The sequence below is a fragment of the Pipra filicauda genome, unplaced genomic scaffold (genome assembly GCF_003945595.2).
Source record: "Pipra filicauda isolate LSUMZ 115617 unplaced genomic scaffold, ASM394559v2 scaffold210_size2929891_pilon, whole genome shotgun sequence".
NCBI classification, from domain to species: Eukaryota; Metazoa; Chordata; class Aves; order Passeriformes; family Pipridae; genus Pipra; species Pipra filicauda.
The window spans coordinates 116,286-140,727 of NW_024104322.1; the positions used below are offsets into that span (position 1 = coordinate 116,286).

Genomic DNA, 24,442 nt, shown 5'->3' on the forward strand with positions numbered 1-24,442 from the left:
TGGCATGCAATTATTTTCTTTTCTTTTGCAGGCTCTGAGCAGCAGTCTGTACAAGAGTGCATCGCCTTATGGCTCACTTAATAACATTGTGGATGGGTTAAGCTCCCTCACTGAGCACTTCTCTGACCTATCCCTTTCTTCAGAAGCCAGAAAACCCAGCAAGAGGCCACCTCCTAACTACTTGTGCCACCTCTGCTTTAACAAGGGACACTACATCAAAGACTGCCCACAGGTAAGGAATATATAATATTCTGGAAAAATCTTCATTAAAATTTTCCCCATTCCCTGATTTAGTAACACAGAATTTGAGAGGGAGTAGCACTGAAGAAATATCTTGACAAAGTGCCAAGCTAGCCATGTGTTCTTTTAATCTAGTCTTTATCACAATGCAGATGGAAAAAGTAAGCTATTTCATTTGCCTGATAAGTATTACAGAAGATATTAATCTACGAGTAGGTAGATTTTGGAAACTTTAAAAATGGCTACTATGAAATTTTCTGTTACAGAGATTGTGTAAAATACGTTTTCAAGCAACACCCTGTGTAGTCAGTTTGGCAATAGCACTTAATAAAAATATAACAAGTTACATATGCTAAAGGAGAAGAAATTGTTACATTGGAGAAGTTTGAATCAGTAACACAAGCTCCAGGTATTTCTGGTGCAAACTCTCTTCTGTCTTATAAAAGACTTTTGCTATACTTGGCAAGATGTGTTGGTCTTTGACTCCTAGAACTTTTCTGTAGTGGCAAAGCTGGCAATATTTATTTCCTTAGAAAAGAGGTATAAACCAGTGTGCAGAGGTATAAACCACTCACCAATGTGCAATTTATTTTTTTTTCCTGAGGCTCCAAGCCACAGTGTACAAGGTTTTTTCATTTTCTCTGGTTTCAGCTGGATCCAGTTGTGTTGCTGGCTTAAACTTTCAGAATTCCAACAATATCCTATGTAGAGTCCCAAGGAAATTAAAATGTTGCCAATACTTTAGAAACACAGATGTGGACATTACCAGCATCCACTTCACTATGACTTTAACCTCTTATCCTCTTATTGTATGACTTTCAGCAGAATTAATCTGCGTAAAATTAACTACAGTTAATTTGCAGTTGAGGATGTCAGACATATATTAGCCAAAACACAAGCAGAAGAGTGTCTGCCAGCTGAGTAAGATCAGCATGAAATCAAGTGTAACATCAGATGAGCTTTAACTGAGTGAATTCTTCTTGCTGTTGTGAATAGACTAACTTTATTATTTTAGCTGTATTTAATTCTAATGAAAACTATGGAATTAAAGTACATTTGCAATCTTAGGTGTGGCACTTGAAAATGGTTTTTACTTATTATTTCAATATATATTGAATAAGAATTTTCTTTAGGAAACAACTGTGAAGTTTTCTTTGCTGGAGATCAAAAGTATTCTGGTTTGTGCACTTCTGTGTTTAATATACTTAATTTAGCATGTTACAGAACAAAGTAAAGATGGGACCATGTAATAGCACACATTGCTTATCAAGGGGGCTAAAACTAGAACTACTAACTATGTGGTGGAGTAAAAAACTGCTAATCTGGGGTTGGATGGCTGTGCTTTGCCGTGCAGTGTGAGAAACCAAATGAATGCAACAGGTCTCTTGACAATCAGGACGTGCAAGCTGCAGCTCACACAGTTGGTCCCAAGTGAATGTGTCAGTGTTGGAGCAGCAATGCATTGTTTATTTCATAGGCATTCTTATGGTTTGAGGCACTAGGGATTAAAGAAATTTAGTGAAAATTGAAGACATACGCATAGAAATCCAGGAGATCCAAACAAATAAAGGACTGTGGAGGAACAGTAACTCACTTAAACTGCACATCCTATGTTGGTTTTTTTTTTTAAAGATTTAACTTAATATCTTCAATTTCTCTGTGAACCAGGAAATGGAAAGACTTCCTACTGGGTGTACTCTGTGGCTGTCCTATGAGATAGGGAGGAATGACTGAAGGAACACAGGACAGGGGGGCACCTGCTCACTCACTGCATGTGGTCTCCTATGGTTACAGGCAGCCATATCATATAGCCCCTTTCCAAAACTGATCAAGTTCTGGTTGGGAAGCATTTCAGTACTTTGCCCTTGCTACTGCTGATGTGAGAAGCTGCTCCAGAACCTCAGTCCTCTCCTAACTAGAAATCTTCCAATTTCTAGGATGAGTGTAACTCATGGCCACCTTACAGTCATTTGTTCTCCTGCCAACATTGTCCTCCACTGAAATAGTTCTTATCCCTCCCCGGTGTTTATCTCAGGGTGTATTAATAGACTGCAATCATATCCTCTCTCAGCATTCATTCTGTAGGACTAACCGAGCCAGGTTTTCTCAGTCTCCTCACAGAAAGTGTACAGACTCTCTACCTCCTTCTCATGGCTGTTCTCTCGTGCTTTTCATCTCCTTGCACATGTGTGACTACATGGACATATGGTCAGGTCTTGTCAGTGCCTTTTGCTGTGTGTACACATATCTGTTTCTACAGATTAAAGTTTATGTTAGTTAAGGAACAGGTGATATGATATTGGTTCTGCTCTGTTGGAGATTTCTTCTAACATAAGCAGTTGCTTTATGGTTTAATCAGCATGAAAGTGCTTTCTTGAAAAAAAAGTGGAGTTAAGCATTCACAGAAATTTACACATTTCCTTATGTTATCTAAATTTGAGGACAGATCTAAAGAGGATGACCCTGTTTGCACAAGTTATGTTCAAAACATTGAAAACATCATGCTCAGGAAGGGAGCACCAATGGCAGGATCAGGCTTTTGTCATAAAAATCCCCATTTGTTACCACTACTTTTGACAATAACTGATTTCTTAGTGTGAACATTACACGCACTACTTAATAGCTTATATTTTGATGCTTAGTTTTGCTAGTGCTGTCAAAAATGAAATTTGTTTTGCAAATCCTACCAATAAAGGACTGTAGCTATTCATTTTTAAAATACTTAAACCTGGTTAGAGAAATGAGATAAAGTAATCTGATCTAGACAAAATGCATATCAGTAAATCATATGGTATTTTTATTTTCTTTTTATGTAACTGCCTAATAAGAAAAACATTTTGAAAGGGGGTGTTTGATGGAGTTTTTCCTGCATAGCAAAGAAATTGTGTAACAAGTTTAGGCCTTTAAAACAAGCAGAATTAAGTGAGGGTATAAACACTGAAAAGATATTGTCTTTTTCTGTTGCTGTAAAAGTTGATGAAAATACATGTATCGGTTCAGATTTATATCCTAAGTGATGATCATATTTCAGGAGGTTAAGTCATTATAAACAAAAATTGCCAGCTTTGGTATTTGACTACCTCAGGTATCTGCAGTTTGTCCAATATCATGTCCAAAATTATCTGTTGGAAATTGAAATGAGATTTAGCAAATTACTATTATTTTAGCTTGTAGTTTATGTCATATGTAGTGATAGAAAGTGGGATTTTTCTGTTAAAGAAACTACCAAAAATAAGAGCAACATTAGGACTACAATTCATAATTTCTAATTTGCTTATATTTGAAAAAACTGTTTGTTGCAATTATTATGTCTATAAAAAACAGAGCACTTACCTTTAGCATCATCTTTATAGCATAGCTACATTTGTGAGTTTCAGTGGCTCAGACAAAAACATCTTACTGATACCTCTCTGATATTCTTTCACGTACCGAATTCTCGTTGACTTGAATGAACTGAAAAATGTGTAGAGAATAAAGGTTAAATGTAGTTTGCTAGTGGTTGATTGCATGATATATAAATACATGTGTATATAGATTTGTCAAAACTTTGTATACTTATGTGCTCAAAGGTACGGTGCCAGCTTACATCTTACATATGCATGATAACCACAGGACCTTTTTCCCCTTACCAGGACAAAAAATGACGAGTTCTGGGCCAGTAATAGTTTAGATGTGTGATACTTTATGACATTTATTTATATAGCAGGTGTAGAAACTCATGGAAGACCTTTTTAGAAAAGTTGTATTGTCACTTTTCACCCATTGTCACTGTAGTCTATATTTTTAAATCCTATAAAATATAAACAGGGGGTTCCTTTGTACTATGTGTGGCCTATACAAAATTCATCTTGTTCCTTTACATCAGAGGGATGTTATTGACATGACCACTCTTCCATGATGTCAGCAACCTAAACTCAGACCTGTCATACGTGTTTAATTTGCAGAAAGTATAGGATAATGGGATGTACAGGATAATGGAGTATGGTGTTACATGCAGCATATACGGACATTTGTGAATGAAACACCTAGTTCAGATTCTGAGATGTTGCAGAGTGATTGAACCTTTTCCACTTTTCAAAAATCTGCTGTTGGAAGGAAATACGTAGACAGAGATCCTAGACCTCATTTATTGCTTATGTCATTCCTGTTGTTAATTTGGGCAATAAAGGCAACAACAGAAGTCCAAGCTTGGAGCTCCAGCAAAGCATCTCTGTATTCAGAATTTCCAAACACTATGTTTCTGCCAAGCACCAGTTCCATATTCTGGTGTCTCTGTCCTAACTTTATTCAAATACCTGTGCCAGTGCCAAGCTCTTTGAAAAAATCTTTCTAACAATTCCTGTAAATCTCTACACAGGCAAGGAGCTCTCACATCATGGAGACTTGGTGGTGAAAAAAAAGGGCAAATATCACCCATAATTCTACAGTCAAATCCTGTGCACTGCAACTATTAGCCTAGTCCCTGGGAGATATAGAACTGTTGTATGTGTTTCCCAATTTTACATAATTCTTACAGAGGAAAATGTATGTGCATGCTTACAGAAGTACAGACATACTACCACAGACGTATGTGTAATGGGAAACTATATTAGTCTCTTTTTGCACTAGACTTTTAAATTTGTGACTGAAATGCATGGCATGATCCATATTAATGTGGCCAACACTGGGAGTCTTCCGCTGCCAACAGTGATCTTTGAAGCAGATCCTGAAAATCTAAAGTGCCTTTAGAACACATATTCAAGTCAGTGGGAGCAGTAGGTAATTGGTGTGGCTGCTTGAGCTTGCATAGATTCGTTTTTGTGGTTTCATGCAGGATGTGGAAGAAATCAGTGTCAAGCTGAGTTTAGTCTTTTCTTCTCAGTCCATGGCTTGATCTGCCAGATCATGCTGCCCTGAAGCTGTCCCTCCCTGTGGTCAGATATAGTGGACCTTTGGCAGTAGAGTTGGCTCAGCAAGCAGCTATTTGGCTGCAAGAGTGGAGCGACTCTCATGCCTGAATCATTAATCTGATTTGTCTTGTGCCTTATGGTTGTGCAAGGATCTCAAAGGTCCACAACATTCAAGGAGTTCACAGCTGTGATTTCTCCAGGTACCAAAGGCTGGCTAAGATGGCAACGAGGACCAAGCTGGCATCTTTACAAAGATGAAAAAAAAAATTTACCTTTCTGGGTTTTAGCTTAGAGATCTTAATTTTTTTAAAAAGCAAAACAAACACAAACCTCTTGAAATTTGTTTTTCTTTTAAAGATGATGTTTCAGAGAGCTCTGGAATTAAAGGAGATCATAGATCATTTAGCAAATCTTAAAATTCACTCTGAAAATAATAGTTTTTGACAGTTGCTACACTTTACAGTAGTCTTCTGGATGTTGTGTGATTGCCTCCAAATTAATGTGTCTTTTCTCTGTTGAACTGAGTGAAATATTGGTATTGTTACTCAGTTACAGGATGAGGGGTCAATCTCCCCAGCCTTGGAGGAGTCTGATACCCTGTATGGGCTCAATTTTTTCCAGTTTCACTATAGTTTTTAATCAGAGTGTACTTGCTGGCATTTGATCTGGTGTGGTGTGGGACAAATAATAAAAGAAAACAATAGCTAAACTCATCCCTGGTGCAGTAGCACTGATGTTAGTAAGGTCAGTACTGAGAGAGAACCTAATAGCCTGTATTACAAGGAGGGAAAAGGTGTTAATCTCTGCTACGTGTAATTGTTTTCAAACTGCATGTGGCACTCCAGAAAAACCTCTATATATCCAACTTCTTGTTTCTGTAGCTTTGAAATACATTTTTATATGTTAATCCATTTTGTATGGTGCACGTTTCTTCACATAAATATAGCTCTGTAAGAAATTGTAGTTCTGTAAGTACCTACGGACATACTAAACTTCCACATTACAACATGCTGGAACAATCTGAGGCTCTCAAAAGTCCCATTTATACACAACATGCTACTTCCATTTATACCTATTTTTCCTTTCAGAACCTGCATAAAATTATTTTAGATAATTTGGACGTGGATGAGATTTTTTTAAAATTCTTTTTTTCTCACATGCAGCCGCTTTGACAACTCCATGATATAAAATATACTACAGAATTTATTGCAGGCTGTTGGATTTTTTTCTCATATACTTGAACTTAGCTCTGCCAAATTTTTTCAGAGTTTCTGAGATTAGCTGAGTATATTTTCCCAGATAATTTCTACTTTTATTATGAAGACTTGCAGAAATAGTGTAACAAAAGTGTAGTGGGCTATAATTTGGTCACATCCATTCTACCTCTGGAAATGTAAGTTGCTTAAGAGTCTAAAAGATCAAAAAATACCCATTCTGCACTGTTTTGGAAATTCTGGATAAGCTGTGCGTATCATTATTTAAATCACTTATCAGAGAGGCAAGTAACTCAGACAGCTGTACGTGAGTAGGGGGGATCCAAACAGCCCTGTTTTGAGAGCATGTTCCCAAAATACTAGTTTTGAAACTGCATCTGTAGTATGTGGCATTTATGTCCAGTTGTTTGATAAACTGAGTGCTTGGAAAGAAGATACTGAGCCTTAACATACCAGAACAAGAGCAGTTAGATAGTGAAAAAGAAAACAGAAATATCTAATAAACTGTGTCTGTGCCCCTTTCCTGTCTAGCACACTACTCAACATTACATTCCCAAAAGTCTGGCAGATCAGCCAAAACCAAACTCCTCCTCCAGGCCCATCACTAAGCTGTTATTACTGCGGCTCAGTCTTTATATACGAATACAAGTTCAAACTATTTTTTTTTCCTGTGGGAAATGCAATGTAAACAGAGGTGATAAAGGCAAATACTGTAATAGGGCAATGTTTGTTTGGTCTTTGCAGTGACCTTGGAGTGATAACTATCAGGTCCTGCATGATAGTTACCAATGGACTCTGTGACAGGTGTTGGAGGATCACCCACCACAGAATGTGATTTCATTTCATTGAGGTTATCCAACTACCTTTTATTCACTTTCGAATCTCATTTGCATATTCTCTATCTAGATAATTTCAAGTCAACTGGCAACAAGGTGGGTATGAGGAAAAAAATACTATTTAAATGTAAAACCATAAGGATACCTGGCATTTCAACAGAATAAGGTTTTGGCACTGGTAAAGCCTCATCTGGATCCAGGTTGAGCACAGAAATTCAGAGGAGACTGGAGAGGAGAAAATGTTTAATTTGCGGTCTCTGAAACATATCTTGTGTTGAAAGAGTGAAGAAGTGGTGTTGTCTGTTCCTACAAAAAGACACAGTAATCTGCAAATATGCAGAAAGCCTTACATGGAGGGTACAGTTTGTTTTCCATATGCACAGCTAATGAGTCCAGTACTGGACTTCAACTAGGCTGCAGTTTCTGTTAGGCATTAGAGTGCCTGGGAAGGCTCTTGATCATTGGAGGGATTTCAGAACAGTATAGATAAACACACATCAGGATTTTCCTTGCTGATCCTGTCCAGAAACAAGTTAGGAGAACATCTCAAAACATCTCCCAGCCTTATGTTTCTGTTATTGCATATCTGCAAACTAATATTACAACTCACTATCTTAAATGTGCATAATTTATATTTAAAAACCATGAACAATAAACCAGACCCAAATCCTGTGCAAGTCAGTGAGAGACTTTTATAAACTCCTTTGAACTGGAGTTTATGCTAATGCATTGGTCTAAATCTGAACTCTATTTACTAACAGCTTGGTATTTACTTAGTTGGCAGTAAAACTCCTGATAAACCATAATTAGGTGCTTAGCTTGGAAATTAGTACTGAGAGCATCCCTCTTGACAGTGGAAGTAAGATCTGGTTTCCAGCCCTCCACAAGCTGATTTGTAGATAAGGTAAAGAGAGAACTAGCAGGTCAAACCACACTAGTTTATCAATTCCTCATTTGCACTGATAAGAAGTGAATAATGGAAGATTAAGTGAACCACGTTTTCTCACTTCATAAAAGTATTTTGATTTAGTGTGAAATATAGGTTGTGGAATTTCCATTCATGATTGGAAACATTCAAGATCTGACTGGACAAAGTCCTAGTAAATCTGCCCTGACCTCAATGTTGGTCCTGCTTTGAGCAGAGGTTGGACTTGGTGACCTTCCCATGTCCCCTTCAAATTTAATGATAATGTGGCTTATGAAAATTAACTAAATTTTATGCTCTGCAGTAAGAGATCACTGCTCTTCAAGATCTCTGTGTCTCCCAGCTCCAATGTCTACCACAATCCTTCCTCACTGTGCTTTTAAATAAAATACTCTTACAAAATACAATACTGCTAAAACATAAAAGTAGAAGCAAATGGGTATTTTTTATAACATCAAATACAGAAAACAAAAGGCTCTCTTAAACCTAATACTTGTCAAAATGTTCATGCACAAACGCTTCTTGTAAAAAGGTAGCGTCATTTAATCTATATTTTAAAAAATCAATCAACTTTTTTTTCAAATGTAGTTTTTTCTAGGAAAATTTATTTCAACAAGCTGCTCAGCTGAAAAAGCAAAAGAGGTTGAAGCAAAAATCTGAAGTGGAAGCTTTGGACTTCGCAATGGTTTGGATTTGTTTTGCAAGAGTTTGTTTGGAAATGTTTCAAAAACTTCATTTACCCAAAATGAACATTTATATCTTGGGGTTTCTGGTTTGAAATTCCAAAAATGTTCACATCTGCCAAATGTATCAATATTTCAACTCTCCTTCCCAGTTTTAAGAGAACCTCGTTTCCCCGTTTCTCAAAAATGAAAATGCATTTTCCGATAAACCTCATACCCAGTTAAAGAAGGCCTACAAGGTCTGAGCAGAGCCTGGGGTGGTGTCACAAAAATAGGAAACACTCTGGCTGTTGAGGAGAAAGTGACTGTCAGGGGCGTGAACCATCTTGTCTCTCCCTCCCTTTTCCTTTTAGCTTACTGTACAGAGGAGGAAGCTGGCAAACAGCAAAAGCAGGGAAGAACAAGAGCAAATGGCTAAAGGCAGATCAGCAGTTTCTGCTGGCTACAGCAGCGGCAGCTCAACCCCTCCTTGCTTCTCTGATTGTCCTGGGACAGTCTGTAGATTGTGAGGGCACAAACCCAACCCAGGGAGCCCCTCTCATTTTCCTGCTGTCAAGATGTATCAGTCAGTCCTGCCTTTCCCTCCTGTTATATAGCTTCCCTTAAGAAATTAAGATACTAAATGAAAATTAATCCCTCTTTCATTTCCCTGATATAGCACAAGTGTTGGTGGTATTCTACTTTATCTGGCTTATGTCAATAAATGTTATATATTGTGATATGGCTCCTTCCATAGCTATTAAAAGGTCTACTGTGAGATGTGAACAGAGTTTCTGAGGTAACTAATGCCATCTATGCCTTGTAGGATTGTATGTATCCTTCAGACTGGCTGAGCAAGTCTTAACTCTAATTTTATGGTTGGTTTGTGGTAAATTATTTCCTTTCATACTACACTGAATTTATTTAAATGGAAGACACGAGACACTATTAACCTGCTAGATGAGAAGCAGAAGAGAAGGCAGTGCTGCATGGATCAGGAATGCAAGTCTCTGTGCTGTGCTGATACATGGATGTCAGCCTCATAGACATCAAGCTCAGGATAAACTTAGTGAAAACTGCATTCATTATATTTTACTGCATGCATTTTATATTTTACACTAGAAATGATCTCTCGTATTACTGATAGAAGACTGTTATTTAAGGAGATATTTACCAGGTTTGTAGAGGCTTGTTTTTCAAGATCAAAAAAAATTAAGAAAAAAATCTGTAAGACAATTGTCTTCCAAGTTTGCTTCATTTGGCAAGAAAGTTTTTATAGTAACTAGAAAAAACAAGAATAATTTTATTTCAGAGCCCCGTCAGTGCCAGATTATTAGCTAAGGCAATAAAGCCCATATACAGCACTCAGGTTGAAACTTTTGGGGATTTTAGCAGCAACAGCAGAAATTTTGGAAATGATGTAATCTTGATAACTAGTTCATCCTCCGATTTGCAACTGATTTTCCACAAGATACTTCCTACTCCTTGTTTCTAACTCATTCCCTGACTGTGCAGAAACGTGCATGGGAGTAAGGCAGCACCTTTTGAGATCTTCTTTATTATTGAGTCCTGTAAACAATTCTTTTTTCATTCTGCAAAGTAACACATTTCAACTAGCAGTATCAAGCTATAATTTTGGACATGAGCTCAGCATAACACTGAACATTTCCCAGGTTCAAGAGTTTCACATACGAAATACTGGTTTCAAGTCCATTTCTAATTTTAACCTGCATTGCAGGTGTGCAGCTATAGTTAAAGCTTTGCAACAGCCCAGACAAATCAATACTTCCACCTGAGCCAGCCTACCCACACCATCTGGCAGCCAAGAACACCCAGCCCAAGCACACATTCAGCCCTCCCAAATGCTGCCCTGTGGGTCTTACATGGGTGGGGAAAGGAGCCCCTCAGAAGGCTTCACAAGAGCAGAGAGGCCCTCTGAGATGATTTTATATAAAAGTCATGTTACTCCCAAACTCATGATTACACAGTTGAAGAAATTAGAAGAGCAAAAAGTGGGGAAGAGAAAGGCTCCTTTCAAATAAATGGCAAACAAAAAGGGTTTATTAGAAGATCAAAGGAGATTCGTCATTAAAATAAAAATAGTTTTAAAAACCAAAATGAATTAGTACATTCCAGACATGCATTTTGTGTTTCTTTCTTAATATTTGTATATCTTATTTAGCAAGTTAGAGCTCTGCAATTGAAAACAGATTGCTGTAAACCCTAGTTAAGAAGACTTAATAGAGTAGAGCTAAATGACAAAACTGCACTGTTGTCTCATAAGTTTTCTCAAAAATCATGAGAAAAGTCTTCCTGCACTGTCAGATGTCCACGGGCCAGATTTTCTGTACACTTTACATGAGGGCAAACCAACACCAAAATAGTTGATGGGAATCCCTGACTAGATAGCGTGGCACTTGAGGTCTGGGAGCCAGATGTCCTGCTCTGGGGAGGATGGATAAAGTAGGTTGTAAAGATGGATAGAATACTGTTTGCCTGCAACTGTCAGCCTTAGCAAATAAAAGATCTATCAGTCATCTAGAGGTTGTTAGCATAGCACCACATACAGGACTGACAGATAGTTACTGCTGTTGTTCTGTGATGAAAGTTGTGGTTATTAATAAGTCTGACTTTTCAGCCACTGCTAACACTGCTGTTAAACTTTTTAAAAGAGTTGTCTCTCTTGCTGCTATCATTTACTGCAGTCTCCTAAGCAGCAGGTCTTACCTCTAATTTTATGCTTGGTTTGTGATAAATTATTTCCTTTCATACTACACTGCATTTATTTAAATAGAAGATAGGAGACACTTACTATTAACCTGAAAAGTAGCCGTATTTACATGAAACTATTGGAAAGGCTTTGTTGGGGTTTTTTTACCTGTTGACATGTTTAAGTAAATAATACAATGTTCTCTATAGCTGCTTGAGCTACCATATATCTAGTCTTAGTGGGTACAGCTAATATGGCTGTACTGTTTATGCTGAGCTCACAACATGACTCACATGTTGTATTTGTTTGCAAAGTTGGAGAAGAGAATAGGGCATTTTTTTTTGACCATTAACGTAATTTTAACTCTCATCTGCTTTCTTCTGAGCTCCCATTCCTGATTCAGCACGCATGAGTCTGCTAATGAAATCCAGATGTCAGACAAAAAAACAATAAGCTCTCCCACCCCTCTGGTGGATCAGGTTTCTCAGAGAATGAAAAAAAAAAGAATCAGGAAAGATTCCTAGAATGTCTGAAACTTTAGATTTCAGTGTGTGTTCAGAGAGCATAGGGCAGCAGGGGGGTGGTTTGATAGCAAGTCGAGATTCTTGGTGGAAAGGTAAGAAGAAATGGAATGATTATGTTATCTGTTACTCTGAACCATAAACAGACCTAGTGTATCCAAATTCAGTGCTACCACTGAAAAATTACACAGAATCTCACCAATAGCAGCTCTCAGTCAGACATAAAAAAGTACTGTGATGTAAATTATTAAATTGTTATATTCCTTGGCTTTGCTGTTTCAGAGTCCCTGGCCCTCCAGAGACCAAGTAAACCTGGGAGGAAAAATTATAACATCAGCCCCCAGTTCACTTTGGAGGATTATTCACAGAATCTCAAGTCTGTGACTTGCAGCTTCCTCTCTTTCAACCTCACCTTAAGCCTACCCCTAGTCCTGGGTTGAGCTATACACAAAGTGCCCAAAGCCCTTTAGAAGACCAAGACTTGTCCTCAGGGAACAAATTTTTCATAGCCCTCAGCTTCTTTGGCAGCCTCTTTCCAGCCCAAATCCGACTGCAGCTTTAGGTTTTCTTCTCTCGACCCTGACCATAAACCTCAAGTTTAGACAAGAGAAGTTCAGTCCTTCCTACAGCTGAAGCTTTGCATTTTGTTTTTCTCTACTCTTTTTGATTACTGTAATGTATTATAATCCTGGAAATTTATTACACCTTAGGCCTGAGAAGAAGGGGTCAAAAATTTCTCTACCAAAAGACTTGGGCTGAGTAGCCAATTGGAAAAGAAATTTGTTTCATTTTTAGAGTAAGTACTTAACAAAAATCAATTTTGTTGAAGCTTTTTATGTGACTAATTCAAATGAATGTGCCCAGTAATTTTCAGACAAGTGGATAATTGAAATAAAAGTGGTGTCTTCTGTACTTCCAATAACATTGGGATGAATCAGGGTTTGTTTAGACTCTAGAGGTGTCTTTCCATAGGCACACGTGAGGCATTGTGAGCTTTCCTCATTTCAGCTATATTTGACTTAAACTAAGTCACAAAGTGCTGCTTTGCTGGAAGAAGTTTCCTTTGTGTCTGAAAACAGAATGGTCAACAGATGTGGCCTCCTCTCAGGTGGCTGCACCTCTCCCAGATCTGTCTGATCACAGTGCTTGCAGACCTGTGCAAATTCTGACTCTGCTCTGGGCCAGCTGGCCAGACTACTTCTGATGCAAAAGCCCTGTAACCACACTTGTTGAGATGCAATACGGAGCTCCATAAGTTTAGGGGTTTTAAATGACACATCTTTCAGTACTGCACTCTTTTCCATGGAAAACTGTGTTTAGACCTGTTGCGATGGAGGTAAATCTTCCAGCCATCAACAGGCAGATACTTATGGATGCTGCTTAGTAGTAGTTTAGCATCTGCACAGACTTCAGAGCTCTCTGCTGTCAGACTGAACAGAGCTATTGAGATTTGTGCCTCCTACGAAGGGAACTGCTCTGTAACTACAGGCACTTCAAAGTACACATTCACTACTATGTATTTGGCCCAGGTTATCAAGCTGTTCATTATTCATGAACTGCTCTTATCTGAACTGTGGTTCTCACTGGTCATAACTTGTGCTGATGGATGGTTAAGAGCTGGATGCAGGGTGCAGACTTTGCGTTAGAGGTGGTGTTATTTTAACCGGTTCCTCTGGTAGTTGTACACAGAGATCCAACAGGATGATTGTGCACAGAAACCACAGTGGGGACCAGTGGCAGAGCTGTAATCAGTCACTGCTCTTGAGGAGGGCAGGCTGAATGATCCTTTCCATGAAGGATGCAAACCACCTCAATGCAATCCCTTGGACGTTGCCATTCTTTTTTTCAGGAGAAAGAGCAGTATCTTATGAAAGCATCGCTCTTCATAAACATTTCTTATCGTGTCTTTTCTTTCTGCCCCATAATCTTCTCTGTTACAAGCCCCTGATACATTTGATGTCTGATAAGGGCCAAAAGCAGAAGCTAGTAGAGATAAGAGCCAGGGAAGTGAGAGAAGGAAGAAGACAGCTGTTGCCTGAAGACTACCAGCTGTTGAAAAATAATCAGAGAGGGCATTGTACAGCATCACCCTAAGGTTAGTTAAATAAGGACTTTAACTCCCATCTCTGTCTGTGTAAGAGACCTGCTTGTTTCAGTAGGAACTGAAGACAGACATAAGCAACTTTGGCTGATCAGCCTTCAGAGACAGGCTGTTGTCTTACTCCAGCAGAATTATTGGAGTATGTACAGAGGGTGTGACCCTACTGACCCCACGTTCTGCATCCTGTCATACCTTTCCTTTATCTCACCTCCATTCTTGAGATTCTTTCCCAATCAATTCCTTTCCTTATCCAACTGCTAAAGTTAAATCCCTCATTTATTTTCCAGAGTATCTAAGATCAACATTTTGACCCATTCAGTCTCCTTTCCAAGGCGCCTTCCATTGGTGTCAGAGAATTAAGGCTAAAGAATGAATATTTAGCACACCAAAACAAATGCAATGGGGAACAAGAAGCACATCTGTCCTATTCCTTGTATACAGTTCCCACAGACACAAGCCTTGTCTAGCTTTTCCAAACTCAACCATTATTTTCTCTTTTAATCTCCAGTGGCTGCCATTTCATCATCACTGTCATTTTATTAACCACTCTAGAAAAGATGTTGTTTATCTGCTAAGCACATCTCACAAATTAAGACACAGTGGTTTCTTCTCTGGATATTTTTAGCATACCTTGGGTGGTTATGTTACAACAAGGAACATAGTCAAAGTGCAGTGAGCCCGAGTGCTTAAATCTATAGATTGAGATCTAGGAAAAAGCAACTTGAAGTTCTTGAAAAAGCCCTGCACTGACTTTAGTATTTTCATCAACATCTTGACAGAGAATGTTCTTTGCACCAGATTTTGTGTTGCAGTTAGACAGTTTGTTATTAGTTCTCCATTTTAAACATAATTACAAAATTTTCAAAATCTTTACTCCCTCTTCTCCATCAGGTTTTACCTCACCACCTCTCCTGAATTTGCAGGAATGTTTTGTATGTTAGGCCTTAAACCTCAAGGCAGGCAAGCTAACATGGTCAGCGCTCAGACAAATAAGCATGATTCTGTTCAAGTCTGTCAGGGTGCATTTGTTTGTAATATTGGATGATCTGGTCCACAGTAACAAACACGAAAAGCCAGGCAATAATGTAAGCTGAGAATTTCAGCTGGCTTGGCATTCTGACTTCATATAGCTGTTGTGGTTTTGTGGTGGAAAGAATTCAAAATGCACAATGGATGGATATATGAATCTTGAGTCATCAGAAGTGGCAAGAAAACTTCCTTGAATAATTACTGTACATTGTACTTTTCCACGCATTTCCACATAAACCAACATTTATCATTCTGTACAATGCTCCTCACTAGAAACCTGTTTGCTTCTTTCTAATCCAAGGCTGGAGAGATACAAGATTTGAGGACTTGTATCTCAGCTGATAGCAAGTCCCTTGGCTCGGATGTTCCAGCAGTGCTGCAGAGCTGGCCTGTGGCAGATGCACACACTGTTCCCAGCATTTTACTACCCACTTAGATCCTTGGAAGGAATAGGCTTTCTGCTTGTTTTTGCACAGCTGACCTAATTGCTCAGAGAACTAAATTAGAGTAGGATTTTTTTTGTTCTTTTTAATGACTAGTCTTGATTAAAAACAACAAAACCAAAAAAACCTCAGTGCTGTAGCGCATAAGATCATCAGTGATGAAGACAAAGGTTAGTTTTTTTCATAGTGTCATACTGGAAACTCAAATTTAGATGATTCTGAATCACTCTACTGAGAAGAAACCTAGAAGTAGAATGGTAACAAGTTGTAGCCCTTTGATTTTACATTTGCCCATGCTAAAACATGGCCATGTGCCATTTATCCAGTGTTTGAGATCACTGTATCAGTTACTTGACCTCTTCATTATTTACCACATCCCAAGCACTCTGCAGACTTTATTAGTCCTTATTACTTATGTTCCTCTTTTCAGCTGCAACTCTATGTAATATTATCAAACTGAAACAAAAGTGTTGCTTCAGCATCCACATGTTAAAAATAACGAATTTTTATTTTCAGATTCAGCTCACCCCTAAACTGCTTTTGACACTGAAAAGCACTTGTTACAACCAATTCAACTATGGGGATGATTCAGGGAATAGTGAATCTGTCAGACTGAATTACTAAGTCATTGTTATGAGTAAGAGTCAAAGCTGTTCTAGTATTTGTCCAGGGTATAAAAACCTTTCTAATTTTGAACAGTTATTTTTTTAAATTTTTTTGGGGGTTGAACCATATTTATATGATTGTTTATATTGGTAAAATTCTGCTTATGGCCCTTTACCCTTTAGGAGTATAGTATAATCATAAACAGGTAATATAATATCTTAAAGATTTATCTATAAAAACTAATAAATAAAAATTGCCTGCAAAGAAGGTTTTAGAAGAACAGCACTTTAAAGTTACATTTGATGAAAAATCACGGGGTTTTTGTGCTCCGATGAAAATCACAAAACTAAAAAAAATAGAGTTGAAACAACATAGTTTCTGTTTTATCAAACTAATAGAACCTTAGAAATAAACTCAAATATTGTTTTCTGAAGGTTTTTTTTTTAATTCGGATAATTTTAGAGAAAAATTATTTCACTGGCTTTTATGATCACCCAATGATGTTTGAATTTGTGATGCCAGTAATTTTGCTATTCTGGTACAGAAGTTTCTCTGAAATATTTTTTCTCCCTCACCATTTGCTTCTTATACTTTCAGTCACACTTTGTGGGCTTGCTGTAAGGCCAGTAACTCATTTTTAAGGCATACAAATCAATCCTAAACACCTTTTACACACATAAATATACATCATCACTCAAACTAATGGTTTCTAAACGCCAGCATAAGTTGTTGTCACTGTTCTAATTTCTCTCTCACTATTAAATCAACCCAACAATGATTTCTGTTTCAACTGCGTATTTTCAGAGCTGAGGCTTAAGCTAGTCGAGACATACAGGAACTAAGGACCAGGAAAGATTAGGAACCATTTACACTGAATGTCCATGTTTTTGGCGTATCATTTTAGTGAGAGAGTTGTATCATGGTGGTGATTCCTGCCAGAGCCATTTATGAGAGTATTTACGTCCTTATAATTTTTTACCTTTAACTAACACTGTTTCACTGTGGAGAAGGCTACCCAAGAAAGAGACGTTAAACACATAGCAAACACACCAATGTTCTGCCAAAGTTTGAGGGAAAATAAATAACTTAATGGACTGCAGGACTGCAACAAACCTATTACAGGCTACAGATGCAGCTGTATTTAAACATCAGTCTGAATAAATGCTGCTTTCTTGTGCCCTTTTGGTCTTGGAGCTTTTACTTATTTCTCACTCAAGTCAGCCTTTAGTCCATGGGAAAAACATTGCCTTGGTTTTCATATATTTTGTCATAATTCCTGTTCTCACAGTCTTTCAGAAGATACTCTTCACTACAATAATCATCGACAGGGAGGAAATATCTTCAACAGAGAACTTCAGCATGCACTTGTGGATTATTATTATCTAGAGTGTCTCTAAAGGTACCAGTCTCAAGATAAAATACACTTATGAAAAACTCCAGACTAGAATTGCTAGTCAGTGTCAAAGTATGTTTCGCCATCAACTCTTGTCAAGAGTCATTCACCTTTTGCATATCATATTACAAGATCGTGTTCTTTCTATGTGACACAAAAGAAGAGGCATCCATGTGCTTCTGCCCAGGAGCCTGGGCGAGTTTCTTCCATCTTTCTGGAAAGTGAGTAGGGTATGTTACCTCTTGAAGCACATGATAATCCATTTTTCTGTACTGCATCTTAGTTATACATGACAGTCTTTGCAACACCATGCAGAGGATGCTGGCTAAAGAATGAACAAAGAGGACATTGTTACAATGTGCATCTTCCTCTTGTATAATTTTCTTTTCCTGCTAAATTCCCCCAGTCCAAAAGGAAAACTGGATTTTTTTCCTAGTTCTCTTCCTGAGATCAAAGTGCTCAGGGTACACATGCTCTGTTAGTGTGGAGCACCTATTGCAGTGCAACCCCACATGAACTTGAGCAATTGATGGACCGTGTGCTTCCTGGAAGGAGGAGCCAAGGTGCTGCTTCTCAATGAACAGGAAGATGGAGGAGGGAAGACGACAGCCAGAAGAGTCAGAAGTAAGTCCCTTGGCTGCATAGAGAAAATAACTATATATCCCTAGTGAACCTGCTCTGAAATACCTCACTAGCTTGCTATGGAGCAGTAGTTGGCAGTGGATTCTGTTGTACTTCCCTGCTAGGGGTGCTTTGAAAAGCTGCACTGATGACTTTCACTTTTGGTGCTAAATGGCTTTATCAGCCACCTTTCTAAAGTACCATCTCTCTGCTTTCCTCCTGGCAAACAATCCTCTGTGTACAATGTGCCTCAGTTCTTCATTCAATTTGCTTTTAATAGAAGTAGAATGCTGAGTCTTTTAGAATTACCAATGAATTGGTGGAGTTTAAAAATAGCCACTGGTCCTCTTACGTTATTGAAGAGGTCCCTCCATGCCCTATTGTCAGACTTTGTCCTCATGAATTGTCCTGTAACTGACTCATGAAACAAGGAACCAAAGCTCTGGAGGCAAAAATACCAGTATTAGTTTCACCAGCTGCTGGTTTTCTCCTTTTCATTCTTGTTACTCTGCATAACAAAGCAGTTCACAGAATCTGGCAAATCTGGAACTCAAGTCCAACCATAATTTCTGTTAAATTAGCATAATGCTTATATTGTTACAAGGAAACAAAATATAAAGGAAGATCATACCCTGATTACCTGCCTTAATTTACATATTACAGGTTTTGATGCTTGGAAAGAGCAAAAAGTGTGCGCTTCCCTTAGGGTACATAACCCCCAGGAATATATTATTGACTGTTTAGCACAAATCACCATAAATCTTATATGATGCTGATCTGTAGGATAAGGATCTGTCATGGTTCAAGAAAACACAAACTTCAATGGCTGCATGATTTCCAGCTTTAACCTCCAAATGCACTGCCTCACAGTCCAGCTCTGTTCATACTTCTGTTGACAGGCCAAAGTGGTTAAAAGCTGTATTAAGAAAACAGACAACACAAAGAAAGACTGTGTGCATACATGTACACACACGTGTGTGTGGCTGGCTGTGATGGAACATGGCTGTGAGGGAATGCTGTGGGAAGCTGGGCTTGAGGAGAGAGCACGCTCACTCAGCTTCCTCGAGAAGGAAATCAAATGTAAAGAGCAAAAGAGGGGCTTCCTGCCAGCTGTGTGGGACTTTGCAGAGGCATGCAGCCTTCCTCTGCTGATCTAACAGGGAACTTGCCTTTGCTGTCACTTGGCAGCCAAAAATGAACTCCTATGAATGCCTACCTTACTAGAAACTAATAAAACACAACATTGAAAGTCATAGTGGATGTGAAAGAGCTGTAAAGTTTGGGTTTGAAAGAGGCTCACTAGCATTCAGGCACACTTTCTCTGATGGCCTTTGGTATATGTATGGGTGCTATCAGTCCATTTATTTGTAGACAAGCCTCTGTAACATAAAGGCTCTTGTAATGGCTGTGACACCATTATTCACACCTTCAATAGAAGGGCCAAGAATGAATCAACACTGTCCCCCACCTACTCTTCTAAAGAGGTCCTGTGGTCAAAATGGTGTGTGATATACCTGTTTGTGTAGTCTCTCAAAATTACTCTAGCTCAATCCTTGTGCTGTGGCAGGATCAATATAGAAAGCTTTACCTGTAACAAACTGTACCATTCATGTCATTAAAGGCAGGGCTTTGAAACCTAAAAGCTATGTATTGCAAAAGCTGTCTGCAAGGTATAGTCTATGTGTTTCTGTATGTATCCAAATAGAAGAGTTTTGCAGGATGCCTGACAAGTTTTTGTGATTTAATCAATCTCAGCGAACTAAATCTGTCTAAATACTTTAAAACATTCCCATGTGTGCCTGTCCCTTTGATAGCATGGTTGGCTTTCGTATGGCATAGTTGCAAGCTGAAATGTGAAATAAATGCTGTTCCATCCTTCTGAGAGGTTTCGTCCAAAGTTCCCCATCTCATGTTGAAATGCAGTGACATTCAATATGGCAGTCCCATTCATTAAGGAATTTATTATGGCATCTTGCGTACAAGATCCACTAGTAATGCTTTGTCTTTTTACTGTATCAGTGTGGAGCTCTGCATCACAGCATCTTTAGGCCAAATCATGGACTATTTCTAAATACTTTTGGTCCAGAAGCTGCTCTTTGATATTGCCTCATGTATCAAAGCCTAGGCAGTTCAATTCTGCTGAGTTACGAAAATATTATAAGCCAAAAAAAAGATAATCTCTATTCAGTGTTCGGTGAGGACTGTCCCATCTGCTATTGTCTTCTTCAGTACCACATATTCACCACAGAAATACAACAGAGAGATTGTGTGCAGACCTCCCCAGTTTAGCTGCAGTGTGCAGTATGCTCAGGAATTTCAGTCACAAAGAAGATCCTTTTTTCCAAGAAGGCGGTAATGTGCCCTTAGAATCCATTCATATCACGTAAAACAGAACTGTGTTTGTTCTGCCTAATGGACTTTGCATGGGGCATCTTTCTAGCACAGACAGAAATATATTCCTTGGCTCTACCAATTTGCCCTGAGGCACTGCAGTACCCCACAGATTCTCCCCAGGGAATTCATGCTTTTCAAAATCATAGCCAGGTCCTCCTTGGTTAATGCATGTGTCCCTGGAACTTGTAGCATGTTGCTATTGGCTCCATGTCATAACTGTAAAATATAGGCTGAAAACAGCATGAGGGGTTTGTGTCATTTCTTTAATATAAAGAGAAACTTGACTATGTGTCTGTAGTTAATTGAAGTCAGTCTTATTGCTTATTTCATTGAGGAAGGAGATTGTTTAATGAGAATCATGTTCTTACTTCAATTACAGTATAGCAATTAAAATAGCAGTCCAGTTAGCAAAGTAACATGGCTTTCAGTAATTGACACTAAATTAATGGAAAAATTCCTGGAGAAGTTGACTTCCATGGAGGCCTGCTGAGTCAGCAAGCTCTCCGAACTTTCTGTTCTTTGATAGTTACAGCACTCAACTTTACAGTCATGTATTCTCTAAATCGTGTATTTTCTAAAATATATCTTTTTCTTCTGTAGGTCATCATTAGTGTTACTAGTTGCAGAACCTGGGAGTCAGATTTTTTTTCTTTTAGTAAGCACAGAAGTTGTGCATATTGACCTTAAAATCAGTTCTGCTGACTGTCTACCACAGACGCAACAATAGAACATAGAAACTTATGTGGTCAGTCAGGCTGACTATGGACTCACTGAGGCAACAGAATGAATCCCAGCCAGTTTCCTGCACAACAGGCTTTTGAGATATTTTCGTTTCCATTTAGACTTCTTGTAATGTGTAGCTCATTAATTTGCAAGTGAGAGAATGGTCTTGTGGTTTAAGTTCTGGACTGGGATTCAAAACCATCTAGGTTGAAAGCTGACTAGTGGTATACACATGGGTTAATGATATTAATGATGCTGTATATCGATGTTTTACAGATGAGGAACTGTGGCAAAATCCCAGCTTACCTACTAGAGTCTGAGGTCTTGTGGCCAAAGCATTTTTCTGTCATTTTGTATATCTCCCACTGCAATGTACTCGGGGTCTCTGCTTAGTAGTAAATGATAAATAATTTTTAGACAAGGGTTGAAAACCACTTAATCACTGCTGGTTTGCACAGGTCTGGGGATAAGTGTGTCAAGTCAGCCCAGCTGAGATACCACAGGTTTTCAGAGTACTATTTACAAAAGGCATGAGAAACCAAAGAAGAATTCAAATATGGTTCAAAACCAAGGGTAACCTGGTTTAGCCTTCTGGACATGCCAAGCAGGGCTGGAAAGCAAACGAGAACAGTCTTTCATGAGATTTTCCTACTTCTGGTCAGGCCAGAAATTTTGCAAGAGCAGCTTTTCTCATGATATTTTGGCACTTTTGCTTCTGGTCTTGCCCAAAGCCTGGAGGCAGAGCCATGTGAAAATACTAATGGAAAAAGCAACTTCTCTCAATGTGTTTGATCTTCAGCTACAGCCTGAAAGATTCATGTTCTCATCCTTTATCTATGTCCAGCTATTACTTGCAGGTCTAAATATTTTTTAACTCATGCCTCATTCCTTTGCTGCTGTAAACTTGTGGCCTCAGATTCAGCTTAATCCTTCTTCACAGGAAGAAACTGAGAGCATAAAATGAGGTCTCAAAGAGAGAACTTGGAATTAAGGAGAAAAATGTGCTGTCCTTAAAGCCAATGTTGAAACTACCTTAACACCACTGTCTACCTCAGAACTTCCCCACTGTCATCAGTAACAACACTACAAGAGCTGACATACTGTCAGCTGATACAATGTACTCCGCATACCCTCAAAACAAAAGCAATCCCACCTTGTTTTCCAGTCCTCAGTGTATCTCATCATCTAGAGGATAAACTCATCAGGGCAGAGAGTGCCTGTATCCATGAGTTTCTGCCAGGTCTACTCTGACAGGCCTCACAAATAGCGAACAAAGGTATTCCAGACCTTTCTTCTTTGGAGCTTTTATCCTCCATATACTGTAATGATAATGTAGTGAGTTGTGGAATACACAAGGGTTAATAGGAAAGGATCTCTGGCCCTCTTACCAGGAAGCTTTTCTTCTACCCAAAAGAACAGAGGATCTCTGCACTCTCCCTTTGACAAAGGAGATGATCTTGACTATGGCTAGCAATCAGAAAAAAAAACTTGACCTTACACTTACCCCTCTTCCAATTTGCCAGATGATAGTGTTCTGATTAACTTCTTATCTAGCCTGTTTATGGCTATTTGCAGCATTACTCTAAATACAGTGACATTTGTGCCAGCATACCTGTCTGATTTCTCTCTCACCCTGTTTATCTGCAAACACTTGTTCAGTTTAATCATCTGCCAAAACCAAAAGTTGAAATTTGGGTAATTTATAGTAAGAAACCTTGTGGTTTTTTTCTGAAGTGGGGAATAGGAGCAAATAGGAGATGAATGAACTGAGCCTTTCAGTCTTTCTTCAGTGTGGCACAGAGCACTGTCCTCACCTAATCCATCTCACCCCAGAACACATGTATGAGTATTAGAACCTATCACATATGTTCTTGAACTGTGTTCTGGAGACAGGTGATAATCATACTCTGGACCACTGAACTTCATTTAGTCTGCAATTTATTTCTTGATTCAACTACAGCTGTTTGTCAGATGATAAAAATAGGCTCCCATGTTGGTGCTATCACTGCCTATTTTGATTAAAACAAGATGCATGACAAGATCCTGTTCTGATCCATATGATCCAGAATAAGGGAAGAGTGAAGAAGTTTTCTTGTTAGCAAAGTTATAGGGAAATGGAAGGGAAAATTAACAAGCAAGAAACAGACAACTAATTCCCTTTTTAGAGGTTTTCCTAGAGTTTGCAAATTGCACTGGGCAAGAACACAGCACTGCAGTTTTCTTATCACCTCAAGTTGTTGCATAAATATAAGTAGAAGAAAGGTACTTGCCATGACAAAACCACTAACCCAGGTGGAAGTCAGTGGTTTATCCTTGCTTTCTCTGTGACAAGCACAAAATAATACTGCATAGTTCTTCAGCACTCAGTAGGCCAAAGGAGGAGTTAAGGACTGGTCACAGTGAACACTGTGTTGGGCTTCAGATGGACTCACCAAAAGCAGTCACTTCCACTGATGCGATTGGTAGGGTTCTCAAAGTCTGTGCTTCTCTCCAGTTATTGTACCAAGCTAGAGTAAAAGAACTTCCATGCATTCAGAACCAGGTTCATGATGGACAGAACTGGAAAGGACTACAATGGAGAGAAGTTCCATAGTTTGGTACTGCACTGTAATGAGAGTGTTAAGTCTGGACAGAGGGTAATGAACCCAGTTTGAAGAATACATAACATCATCTACCCTCAGAGTACAGACAAAATACTCTGCATAGTGCCCTGTTAGTTCCAGTACTGATGAATTTTCTTTGCACAGAAAGTATCCTTACAAGATTGTACTGTTTTAGAAACCTTGCATTAGTACCTTCAAAAGAAGATGTTGAAACTAGGACTTCAGGTGACTTTTAATTCCACTGGCAATACTGTACTTGACCTCAAATATCTCTAGCTAGTATAGATGTTACTCTCTCTAGAAGTCATTGGAGTGGTGCAGGACAACAGCAGCAATCAGAAATTAGGAAAGAATATGAGACCAGCTAGGGAGGCTCAAATAATCTCTGAGTTACGTGACTCAAACTTCACTAGTGACCTTATCAACAGCTTCACGCATCTTCATGCATTATTAGGCACTGACTGTGGAAGCAGCACAAGAAGTTACTGTTTTCAGTCACAGGAATTCATCAAGAATTAGAAACAGTTGATTT

At 38.7% G+C, this 24,442-nt stretch overlaps 1 protein-coding gene across 2 annotated transcripts in view; it reads left to right on the forward strand.

The window, feature by feature from the left end:
- ZCCHC24 (zinc finger CCHC-type containing 24) overlaps nucleotides 1-24,442 on the forward strand; it is a 109,791-nt gene that overhangs the window by 16,950 nt on the left and 68,399 nt on the right. For both annotated transcript variants that reach the window (XM_027720647.2, XM_027720646.2), the window contains exon 2: nucleotides 32-232. In XM_027720647.2, coding sequence (XP_027576448.1) covers nucleotides 32-232 — 201 coding nt within the window. The remainder of the gene's footprint in view (nucleotides 1-31; nucleotides 233-24,442) is intronic.